The following is a 12,734-nucleotide window of genomic DNA, read 5'->3' as shown; positions in this document are numbered from 1 at the left end:
GGCCAATGGGCCGACCACGTGCCTCGTGGTTGCAGCAGGTTGATCAGCATCCTAAGGAGATAGGGATGGGCCAGGCATCTGCCTGGGGGATGGCCAGACGGAGGCCCCCTCGAGTACTGGCAGAAAGTGGACACAGCGAGTCGTTGCTCCGGCGCATGCTCCCATACCTGACCTGATTACTTGTAATTCACAGTTTATGCAGACCTAAAGAAGTTAACATTGATTTGAAAGTATCATTTTTATTTTTAAAACTGAATTGTTATTTCAATTGACTACATGGTTATGTAATTATAAAGGTTATGTATGATTATATCATCTTGGGGGAGGGATGGGAGTTTTTAAAGGTCAAAATGTCAAGTGTCCCAGAACCGTTTTTTTAACCCAACTTGTTTTTTTTAGGACTATGAATACGTATATAAAAGATGTGTATGTGGTTATGTCATATTAAGATGATTAGGGGTATCTAAGATAAAGTGTCTCAGAGTTATCATTTTTACCCGACTCACCATTTATTGACTTCAGACCATTAAATTATATTTGATGTGAAATGCAGACTGCGGGAATGCCACAATATTTGAATCGTTCAGATTATAGTGCATACAGGTAGATGGACAAAGTTGGTTAACATGAAGAAGTTGCACTTCATCAGATGACGCACACCAAAACTACAATTGGCAGAAAATATCAAAACAACAAAATCTTTTTCCTGGCTGTATTCAAGTAGAGGATGAATTGTTTTATTTGTAACAAAAGGGTAATCAAATCATTACACAGACAATTGTATTGCAGAGTTTTAATATCCTCACTGTATGCTCATACTTCCACCTTTTTGGCCTTTATCTTCTTCCGAAAATTTCCAAACTTATTCTCCTTCTCTAATCACTCCTCTAACACTTTCTTTGTCTCCTTTTCTTCTACCCCCTCTTCTCTCTCTCTCTCTCTCTCTCTCTCTCTCTCTCTCTCTCTCTCTCTCTCTCTCTCTCTCTCTCTCTCTCTCTCTCTGTCTCTCTGTCTCTGTCTCTGTCTCTTTCCTCTCTCTCTATCTGCAAGTTGAGATGGCAAAAAGAGTCGACAACAGTGAGGAATCGGACCATGTTTAGACCAGAGAAGGTTAGGCAAGCAGATTATGCTTTCTCTGAAGGTCACTTATGAGACATCTGTGTTTTCACTGACTATTCGAGAGGGACATGATAATTCTCCTGTGGTTAGATTGGGTTGTATTAGTTCAGAATGCAAATCTTTAATAATGTTGCCTTCAGAAAGGTTTGAATGATAACGTCTGGGATGATGTTCCAATTATGTACCTCCCACACCAGTCCTGTATACACCCCATGGAGTAATCTACAGATTACCTGCAAAGTAACACACTTTGAACTTGATTTTAAATCCTGGTATAAAGACTTGACTGCCTCATAATAATCATTTGCTTCTATTCCTTGCAGGTCATCGCCACCACGGCCATCATCGCCACCACGGCCATCATCACCACCACGGCCATCATCACCACCATGGCCATCATCACCACCATGGCCATCATCACCACCACGGCCATGGTCATGGTCATTTAATGGGTCACCAGCATGGCCACGGGCATGTTCATTTAATTGGTCAACATCATGGGCATGGTCATTTAATTGGTCACCAGCATGTCCACGGGCATGTTCATTTAATTGGTCAACATCACGGCCATGGGCATGGTCATTTCCACGGCCATGGTCATGTCCATGGTCATGTCCATGGAGGTTTCAATAATGGACAAGTCAACGTCATAAACATCCCTGGCCATGGTCATGTGCATGGAAAGGTTAGATTTCAGTGCATGACTTTTATATGATTGCCAAACAACATATCCTCAAGTTTTAAGTGTTAAATATCAAATTTGTTTGATGATTGCGAATATATGACAAATTCCCACAGAAGTGGAACTCTTCATGTGATGGCTCTCCATCAGGAGAGTGATTAAATACAAATTTCAACAAATATATATTTGGAATTTCTGATTGTATTTGAATATAATACAATATTTTACTTTAATCCTTATTAAAGAAAAAAATTTTAAGCATCAAATTCTACTTCATTTAATTTTTCCAGAGGCAGCCATTTCTTGTTTACCACTTGCTTTGAAACACGAGAGATGTCACATGCATTTTGGCCCAACATTTTATCTTTCCTCTTTTACGAGAAAAATATGATTCACTGCATCTCTTATATCTTCAGATGTGCATCTATGTTGTTTACCTTACCTTTGATTTTCTGCTGCAGGTCAAACCTGGCTTTGGTGTTTCAAAGTATACTCCGAGTAAGTGCAAACAAATTTGAATTGAACATTGGCTAAAGGTAAAACTGTAACACGGTCGAGTCTGGGTTTGGAATCAATTCCCTAACTTTCCAATTAGGTCGAATCCCTAACTTTTCAATTTTGAGAGGTTTAGAAAAGTTAATACAATGGAGGATTGGATTGAGAGGTTGAAGGACATTGATTATTGCAGATCATTTAACGTAAGACCCCTGAAAAGTCTTTGCAATATGAAAATTTACAGACAGCCAATTTTTGAAGTACCGTTATATAATTGCATTATTCCAAGTTTGCAGATACCCGTGGAAATTCCACGTAATGTAAAATATGACTTCAAACATATTATGCAAAGAACAGTTAAATATATTGAGAATTTAATATTGTTCAGTTATGTGCTCCCTAAAGATGTTACTTGATCAAATCAACCCCTAGTCCTGAACCCCCCCCCCCCACTCACCTAACCCTAACTGATCATCCCACTTCCCAGCCTGGTCTTCAAACCCCCTCCCCACAAATGTCCTCAACTCCCCCCTACTCAAGTCCTCAAACCTCCCCCTTCAAAACCTCAACCCCCCTCTCCCAACTCTCTGTCCCCCCTCTGTCCCTCTGACCCCAACTCTCTGCCCATTGGGACCATACTCTGTACAGAGGGTCGGTGCTGCTGAAGCAGTCTCCTGGGCTATTGGGCACAATCCTGGACAGGTCGCCACTCCGACGCAGGATACTTGCATGGCTCAAACATCCCAGCAAGCTGATACTCATTTTGCCGACCTCAGAAGGATGACAGGCTGAGTCAACCCCACTTGGTATTAATTCAATGGACAAGTGGAATTTGAACTCGGGACCCAAGGATCCCAAGCCCACCACCTCAACCATTAAGCCAAGCCCACCACCAGGGGTACTCTGCCCCCTCTACCACAACTCTTTCCTCCCCTCCCCTTTTCTTTCAGTTCTTTACAATGTTCCCTTTCATTAAGAACAACCTTAAAATTAAATAAAGACGAAACAACAATGAATTCACAATCATGCGTGATTCCACCATCTCGTGATTCATCAGTAAAAATAGCAGATAGATAAACTAAATGATAAAAAAAGAACACATTTAGGGTTATTGGTAATGGGGAAAAAAATACAACTGGAAACTCGGACAAAGACCTTTATAATGACCAGTGGGCACTCCTGCCCTCTGGGCCAGTTTGACATCCATCGGACGGATGTTAAACCACGTGGTCCCCTCTTCGAGTATTAGTTGGTGGATGTTAAACAACCCGTAGCCTCTTTTGCGAAGAGTTGGCGAGTTATCGCCCACATCTGGAACAATTCACAAATCCCTGCCATTTTCAAATCGATCGTCGAGTCGGAGCAGCTGATTCGTGAAGTCTTTTCCGAACAAAAAAAACGTTTCACAGCTGACACCACAAGAAGGCAGGAGTAATTGTAATTAATAGTAGCCGACTAATTGGGATGGGAAACACCATAAACGGGCTTTTTGATTTGAAGAATCAGTTTTGTGTATCTAGAAAAATAACAAGTGTATTTACATGAATATATATTAATTGTTTTACTGCAAGCAAGGTAAATTTTTGAAGTAAATTTTAATCTCTTTTATGTGTTGTCTTTGGATGTAGATGACACGTCAGTCATTTTTGTTCCTGTTTTTTTTCTCTCTCTAACAAGACTAAGACTCATGGGGTTGCTTGTATGCAGGGCATCAAAAAAGATTGATGATAGAGATGTCCAAGACACACCAAATTTTTTGACAAGTCTAGTATATATTTTTTTAAACAATATATACGTTAATTTTCTTATTAATCTATGTGCTTCTCCACTGAAAAATGGAAACAAATAATTTGCCAAATAACAACATCCTCCGCAAGCCATATCAAGGCAGCTAACCAATCTGTAATTAGGTTGTGGTGGTTGGAAACCCAATGGATCTCACTGTTACTTTCAAACATAGTAGGGCATTGTTTCGCTGCCTCTGCTTGGGTTTAAAGGTATAAGTGGTGCTATCTTCATTCGGTGTGAGTGCAGGACTTGGTTTTATAGTACAGGCATGATGTACCGACTGTCATTTACTTATGCATTAATTAGCTTTTGACAGGCATCCACAGGTAAAGGAGGCCCCAAAATGGTTCCTCATAAAATGCTTGCCAAAATCTTTACCTTAAAAGGCATTTCATTTACTTCACCAATTTGAGGAGTTTAAACAGGAAATTACATCTTGGCAGTGTGCAGCTCTCTACATGGTGACCCAAACATTAAACATGTGTGCACATTACTGTCGAAGTCGTGAATAAAATCCGTCCCTGTTGATGATGGCGTCCCTGTTACAAAACTGCAACTATGACACATTAGTTGTGGACTCGATATCAAGTGGAGATATTTGCTGACCCATAGATATTGTGTGCCATTTTTTTGCAGAGGTCCATCATGATGTGGACCTTGTATTTGTGCTTGATGGTTCCTCCAAAGTAACTGCAGAACATACAAAGGTCATGAAGAATCTAATGATCTCCATCATCAAAACTCTGAAGATCGGAGAAGATAATACACATGTAGGTCTTTTCCTCCTCTCATTGTCATACTCAACGATCATTGTTATTGCACGGAACTCCCTGTCATAACATGTCCAATTTGGTTTCATGAATTACAATGATCATCTTGCATGTTATTTCGAGTCTTTCTTTTATCAAGCTCACTCTTGCTACATTGGTATGTTTCTTTGCTGCACCACTCTAATATTATTCCAACTGCACGCATTCACTTCTGTAACCTATCGGGGGTCATTCACCTGGCATTTAAACTTGACATTTAAAGGATTTCTAGATTGTTTGGGGTTTGTTTTTTTTGCAAAAATGTTGAGTTTATAGGATCTATTATATCAATCAGGTAGTCACAAACTAACTGTTCTATCCTCATTGTTTCTTTCATGAGAATTTCCATTCTGTTGATTGTCATCTTTTCAGCTGCTTGGTCATGTTTTCTTCCTGCTTCAGCTTCGTATCTCATCCAGCAATTACAATCTTTAGAGCATTTATTAGTACGTATGCAAAGGTATCGTAGTGGGGAGGAAGTGTGTTTGAAAATTGGTTGACAAGATGTGGGAGAGATAGGAGAGCAAGATTGTTGGGGAAGAATGGTCAACCAAGTGTCATTTTGTTTGGTGCCGGTCTCTCTGTGCCCACCATCTCAGCCCATACCTGCATGTGGTCACCAATACTTTCCATCTGCTCCTTTAAATGTGATGATGACAACGATTTTCTCTTTCACTGTTTTCTCCATGTTTTTATTTTTGGACGATATATGATTATTACCAACGGGTCCTGATGTTTTGTGTTTGCAGGTTGCCATGGTTGTGTTGGGAGGTGATCCCCGTGTAGCTATTCCTCTTGGAAAATTCTTTAAAAGCAAAGAAATAATTGATGCAGTGAAACATCTCAAGAATACCGGTGGACCAAGGAACTTCGGAAAAGCATTCAAACTGATTGCTTCTACTGTGTTGACGCAAGGTGGAGGACAACGTGCCGGTGTTGATCAGGTAGCTAACACTTCATCATCATTTGTTTCCTGTTGTTGTTATTGGTTAGTAGTAGTAGTTCGTAGGTAAAGCTTTCTTGCCCCTGCAAGCTGTCGAGTGCAGGTTATATTCCTGATGGAATCAGAGCAGAATTTTTCTTCTTCTCCTTGCAAATGACAACTTGGCTGCTGGGTAACTATCATTTTGTTGGGGCGCAACTATGCTGCTGATGTTGTGTCCCTATACCAGTACACCAGTACTCATGTCACTGACCTTGGAAAGTCTGATGACATGCTGAGTCAACCCCACCTGGTGTTAATTCAGTGTCCAACGGGGCTCGAACTCAGGACCCTAAGATCCCAAGCCAGCCACCATAACCATGAAGCCAACACCAGGCTTGGATACAACTCCAAACTATCCAAGGCGTTGTATCATAGTGTTGTCCTTTCAGAAGTGATGTTAGGCCTCGCTGCCTTGTTTGTGGGCACTTACTTCTGACCGTTAATGACCTTATTTTATAAATCGAGTAGTCGGTTGTGTGCCAGTGCCCTTGCAACTTAAAATTCCTGCACAAACCTATGGGAGGCACTGCATCAGCGGCAGAGACACAATTCCATTATGATGCAACCAGCTGATTAAATTTAAAATTGAATCCCCGTTGAATATGCATTAGATAGATGCATTAATCTCCATTTTCTTTTTCAATCCACATTCTCTTGGCGTTTTGTTTTTAATTATCTGTATGGAGACAATCTTCTTACCCTCATAAACTCTTTTCAACCTGCAGGTCGTGATTTCTCTGTGCACCGGCCCATCCGCCGATAACATGTTGCAGCCTTTGCATCAATTGAAAAGTAGAGGAATCCGCTTCCTTGCCATTGGAGCTGGTTATGCAAACCAGATGAACCTGAAATTACTCGCCTCAGCGTCATACCATATCTGGTCCTCTGTTAACCTTCAGAATGTGGTTGGATTCCACACAAACATTGCTCAACAAATCTATTCCACAAGTGAGTTTTATCACAATTTTTATTTAATGTGACAGCACCTTTGTTGTCAAATGTGTGTGGGTTTTAGTTATCTTCCCACGCGCGCGAAGCGAAAAGTGGGGTTAAGCAATAGGTCCACTTCTGTCTGTCTGTCCATCTCCAAACGTCAGTTTATGATCGAGGAACAACTTCATTTCAATTGGATGTTATATCTTGAACATGAATTGGAAAACGAACCTGCAGTTTAGCAGTACTTTAACTCTATATATGTCTCGATCCCACATGTGTGGAGAGGAGTGAGATGGTTTTTTTTTTTTTTCTCTGTCTGCCTATCTTGCAGTCAAAATAAATTTAAAATAATTCCAAACAGGAAACGTACTGTTTTTAAGGTTATGTCATGAAGGACAAAAACAACAGGCATGAATAACTAATCTAACGTGTTCAATAAGGTGGTATTAAATAAGGTGGTAAACTTCCAGAATTAAGTTTCATCTGACCTTTACAATCTATATTTTATGTAAACTGAATTATATACTTGAACACTGTAGAACACAAATTGCCTTATTGCCACTTCCAAAAACCTCCAGTTTTGCAGTACTTGGATATATTAAATAAGGTGGTGTAAAAGACACTGCATTAATGGCAGTAAACTTCCAGAATTAATTTCTTTTTTAATATGACCTTAAAAATCTATATTTTATTTAAAACTAGACCCGTGAACCCGTTGGGTTCCCGTTGTGACAGCGGTTGATGAAAAAAATCATTTCAAGAAAAAAAAAGATAGCTCCAGCGAACTATACCGCTGAGGTTGTTTGCATTGATCAAATTCTCCTGGAGAGTACTTGACTGAATCGGGAATTGATTTTTTAATAATTTTTTTCGTTGCTCAATTTGAACGAAACTTGATACTGCACACCGCAGGCGAATGGTGAATAATGTGGCTGTAATATTTTGCGCTATTGTGTACTGTTTTGGCTGTATTTTAGGAACATACATACATACATACATACATACATAGATTAATTATATACTTTAACACTGAAGAACACAAATTGCCTTCTTGTCACTTCCAAAAACCTCTAGTTTTGCATTACCTGGACGTATTAAATAAGGTGGTGCATAAGACACTGCATCAATGATGGTACATTTCTGAAATTGTTTTTATACGACCTTTAAAATCATTATTTTATTTCAATTTAATTATGTTGTGGAACACTGCATGTCGTAAGGTGTTCTATGAGCTCGTTCGTATTATAAAAGGAATGAAACGCTTGCAAAAAGAACATGCGTTTCAAAAAATGGTGCGTGCAAAATGGTTCCGAGTAAATGATCGAATCTTGCCTCGCAAGCTGTGACCATCGGCCTGGTGTCAGGAAATATAGATGTGCGTCATATGTTTGTGCATTACCCATTTGTCAGCTCACTTCATTCAATTTGCATCTCTACGAAAACCACAGCTTGTACACACCATGATAGTATATGTTTGTGCTTCGTTGGAAATACGACATCATGTCATCTCATATGTTGCTGTTGCTTCCAATTATTTTGATGAAAATTACATGTTGGGGGATCATGGGGGTCCACCAAGCGATAACACTCAGAAGTGAGACGCTGAGCTTGGGGGGAAGTGCCATCACTTCCCGGGGCGCTCTGGGTACCCACGACGTCACAATAATGGTGCCGCTTTTCTCACCACACTCAGCTGGGCATTTTCGAATAAGGAATTTCCTTCTCCCCATGGTTGCCAACCTATGGGGATTGTCCGTGATGTTATCCTTTTAAATGTTGACTATCGAGCGAGGAAGCAGTGCATACCATTTTTATAGTGTTTGGTATGACTCAGCCAGCATTTACTTCCACATTGTCGTTTTCTTTTCCTAATTTGGAAAATCCAGTTTCCGTTCACTCTTCTTTGCCTTCATTGTTCCATTTGCTTTCTCACATTTCTTCCCCTGTCAAAATATTCCTATTTATTACCTCCGCCACCGAAGGTGAAGGAGGTTATGTTTTCACCTCTTTCTATCCGTCCGTCTGTGTACGGGATATCTCCAAAAGTTGTGGACAGATTCGGATGAAACTTGGTGGACATGTTGGGTGTGTGGCAAGGAAAAATTGATTCATTTTTGGTGAAGATCTGAATCCAAATCTGTATACGAGAGTTATTTAATTTTTAAAGTGATTCTTCACCATTGAGAGATAGGGCCAAAAATGATATAGTACTGTATAGCACGATATTTCAAAAATGTACTGGGCCTGATATGTTCTCCTGGATCAGGCATTGCGTGGTGGAGGAATGCTCTCTACCGAGTGCCCTTCTCGTTGCCTCTGTATTCACACTTCTTTTCTCACATGTCTTTTCTGACAGACTACAATGGTGATGTTGTGTTTGTGGTGGATGCGTCATCCTCCGTAAGTGCTGCTGACCTCAAGACTATCCGCTCCTTCTTGGTCGGTGTGGCAGAGCGGACACAGCTCGGTCCAACAACCACTCGCTTTTCTGTGGTCGCATATGGTAGTGTTAAACCTGTGCTGATCGTTGGATGGGATGGTGCTAAAAGTCCAGGTGAATTGAACGCCAACCTGAAGGCTAAATTGAAGCCACTGGGAGGCAAAGCTAACACTGGAGCAGCATTGACATATGTCGTCAAGAACCTATTATCAACTGCAAGGAAAGATGTCAAGAAGGTGAGCCTATCATTATGGGGTCACCCATTTATTACAATGAATGGCAGCAAATATGGCCGAATTTTGATACCCCACCCCTCTCCCCCAAAACCTTCGTCGGTTGCTTCTACCGACCGGTATGCGACTCTTCTTTCCCTTAACCTCTGTCAAGTCTTAACCTCATTGACCTTCTCTTCTCACTCTTTTCATCTTCTCATACCCTCATTTTAGCCTTTCTTCTCTTCATTTTCTCATTTTTTCCCTCCCCTTTGTATCATAACTACCTGCCATGGGAGTGTTGTTCAGCTTGTTTTGCCCCTTTCAATGAAGGATTTAAATTTTCATTTGTTATCTCCTACTTCCTGCCCTTCTGATTTGAGCTGCATCTAATTCCGACATCAGTGGTCAGACTATTATTGTGAGTTAACTTAATTTGTTCAACGTCCAAATGCCTAAACCCTGTAAATCGTGATTATCAATGACATTTAAAATATACACTTATTAGTTTCACAGTATTTTCAGTTTTAATCTAGTCATCGTTGGTATGCAGCACAAGGCTGCATAGTAGCATTATTGGCTGATGGAGCGGCTGCGCCACTGATGTGATGCCCTCTGCTGGTTCGGTCAGGAATTTGGAATTTGTTCATATTGCTGGTGATAGCTTATCTCCTCTTCGCAAAGGACACCGTGGAATCTTTAACGTCCACCAATGAGTGCTGGCAGATGGGATTCCCGTTTGACATTCACTCAAGGGACGGCACACACATTGATGAATCGCCCTGCACACGAAACATCAAGATGACAATTCATAGCTGTCAGGATTCAAACTCAGGCTAGACAGGTTAGAGGTGAGTGTGTGTACCTCGAGGCCATCCTTTCAACCCTGATATATAGTGTCGAAGGTTTATAAGAGGCCCAATTAACTCGATGAAAGGCACTTTCCTTTGTTTGTTTGGAACTCTCACTTTTCCTTCCCCCCTTTTGAAGTAAAGCATGAGATAGGTGATATCATCTCCTTTAACAGCATTTCTTATCAAAGTAGTTACCTTGGTGTCGAAGTTGTAGCTGAATTATAAGGATCATCGCCTTTTTCAAGGGAAAATTTGTTTCGAGTCTCCGAGGAATATTCTAGTTTTTGGCAGCCTTTCCCTGGCTCATCCTCATCTCCATAATAAGTGTGAGAGCCTTGGGACGATCTTTATCCGTGGAGTGCTGATACAAGCCACACAAATTCTCAGCGAATGTTTGAGGATAGAGCCTCTATACCTGCTATGACGCAATAATAAATTACATTTGATCCAATATTGTGGCACAGGAAAATGCACTTACAAGGTTGATTTCACTCTTGTTATGGATCTGACCCAGGGTCAACCAGGACCAAGCCAGGAGCTGAATATTTTTGAACATGCCAAAAATTAGGGCACTTTTCCATGCACGAATAACCGCTTATGGCAACAAGGGCTGTTATCAGCTTTGCGAGACTCCCTATTACTCCCTTTGGGAGACTCAGCCCCTGATGAAATGAGGTTAGCCAATCAGGTTGAAGGTGTCTTCATTCCTGATGCTGAATGTCTCATAAGGAAGATATACAAAGAACACAGGCAGAGGCCCTTTGGCCCTTCATGTCTATACTTTATCAGTAACACTTTAATTCAGTTTATCAAACTTATTTCATTGGGAAGGCAGATGAGGAACATGAGTGTCAGAGGAACATTATCAGGGTTTTATTTTTTTTGTTTGACGTATATAAATCCTCTCACAGACATCACAGTCACTCTAAATGTATACAATCACCCATCCATACCGAAGTTACCAGACAGTCCGGCGAATGTCCGCGTACCCTTCTACCCTCAATGCTTCTCGATACCTATCTAATTCCAGTTTGATCCTAGCTGCTTGAATGGGCACAATCGGTTAATTATGGAAAGACAGAACCAAACCCTCTCTTAAACCAAAAAGAAAAGTATAAATTTTGCTTGATACTTTGTTTTGTTGATTCATTGTCTTTAGCCTGTAATGATGTGCTATCATTTGGTGTATTCCTTTGTACTTGACACCAATGACTCCAATTACCACTTGTCTTACTTTGTACTGTTGCTTCTGCCTTACCCCATACCCTCGTTCCATGGCACTCATTCAAAACCAGGTTGTGGTCTTGATCACTGCCAATCCCTCCTCTGATTCGATAACTGCTATTCCTGGCCTCTTCCGTGGAAACCACGTAAAAATTGTGTCTATCGGCCTCCGTCAGAGTGACCAAAAGCAGCTGAAGACCCTCATCTCTGGTGGTGGTTTGATGTACTGGTTTTCACACTATAGTCTCCTCGAGAGGATCTCTTGCAATGTCCTCAGTCGAGCCTTCTTCTTCAGTGGAAGTAAGGATTATAATGTCTTCACTTGCATACATTTTGTCGCACTGTAATTAGTGAACAAAAGATTTCAAAGCAGTATGTCTATGGCTCGCGATGGAAATGGGGTTATTATACTCAGATGTGCCCTACTTCTTCTGCCACATGGCGGGGTTGGGCTTTGTTTTCTTGTTTATAATGATCTAAAGCTCACAGAAAAGCTTGGACTCGTGTCACTATAGTTTTAAACGAAATATAAAGACATTAGTTGTTGTTGATTGCCTTTTTCATCCAAAAATGGCTGTTCAAACAAAACATGCGAACCACCTGGTCAATTTGATTTGACCGCAGAAGCTGTTGCTCAGACAGCAACCACACTCTGAGATTAGCAAGCAGTGTAAGCTGGGGCGTGTTCCATTAGCAAGCAGCTTGGTATTGCTTTCCAAGATGCTTGCCTGGCCGCTCGGTAAGTGAAGCAAGTGATTAAGAGAGGTGATTGGTGAGCGGTAATCGAGCTGCTTGACAACGGAAACATCTCCACATGTTGGCAAATATGGCTGCCGTCCTCAAATTCAAAATGGCCGCCGGAGTAAAAATCAAAATGGCCACCGGAGTGAAATTCAAAATGGCCGTTGGAGTAAAAATCAAAATGGCCACCGGAGTGAAATTCAAAATGGCCGTTGGAGTAAAACTCAAAACAATTGACTATTTCTTCAATTTTGCTACAACAGAGGATGACACTGAAACGTGAATTTCATACTTTTATTGTTACTTCTACTTTCCATCCTAATCCTTAAAAAATATACAAACATGCAAAACCCCTTCCACAAAATTCACAGTGGTAAGTTTATAGATATGCTTGGCATGGGACTCCTCCTTCTGACTCCCCATTTCTTTATCTTTCTTTACTTCTACCT

General features: G+C 40.8%; 1 protein-coding gene across 1 annotated transcript in view; it reads left to right on the top strand.

Annotated features, from left to right (window-relative positions):
• LOC147009768 (collagen alpha-3(VI) chain-like) overlaps nucleotides 1-12,734 on the top strand; it is an 83,844-nt gene that overhangs the window by 10,431 nt on the left and 60,679 nt on the right. Inside the window, exons 3-9 of the mRNA XM_085861210.1 lie at nucleotides 1,443-1,804; nucleotides 2,263-2,299; nucleotides 4,721-4,854; nucleotides 5,643-5,837; nucleotides 6,604-6,826; nucleotides 9,171-9,490; nucleotides 11,616-11,844. Coding sequence (XP_085717336.1) covers nucleotides 1,443-1,804; nucleotides 2,263-2,299; nucleotides 4,721-4,854; nucleotides 5,643-5,837; nucleotides 6,604-6,826; nucleotides 9,171-9,490; nucleotides 11,616-11,844 — 1,500 coding nt within the window. The remainder of the gene's footprint in view (nucleotides 1-1,442; nucleotides 1,805-2,262; nucleotides 2,300-4,720; nucleotides 4,855-5,642; nucleotides 5,838-6,603; nucleotides 6,827-9,170; nucleotides 9,491-11,615; nucleotides 11,845-12,734) is intronic.

The sequence above is a fragment of the Eptatretus burgeri genome, chromosome 17, assembly GCF_056783735.1.
Source record: "Eptatretus burgeri isolate ZD-2024b chromosome 17, Ebu_testis_v1, whole genome shotgun sequence".
Taxonomy (NCBI): Eukaryota; Metazoa; Chordata; class Myxini; order Myxiniformes; family Myxinidae; genus Eptatretus; species Eptatretus burgeri.
The sequence above is the reverse complement of the archived record's forward strand: the minus strand, read 5'-3'. Positions and strand labels throughout refer to the sequence as shown.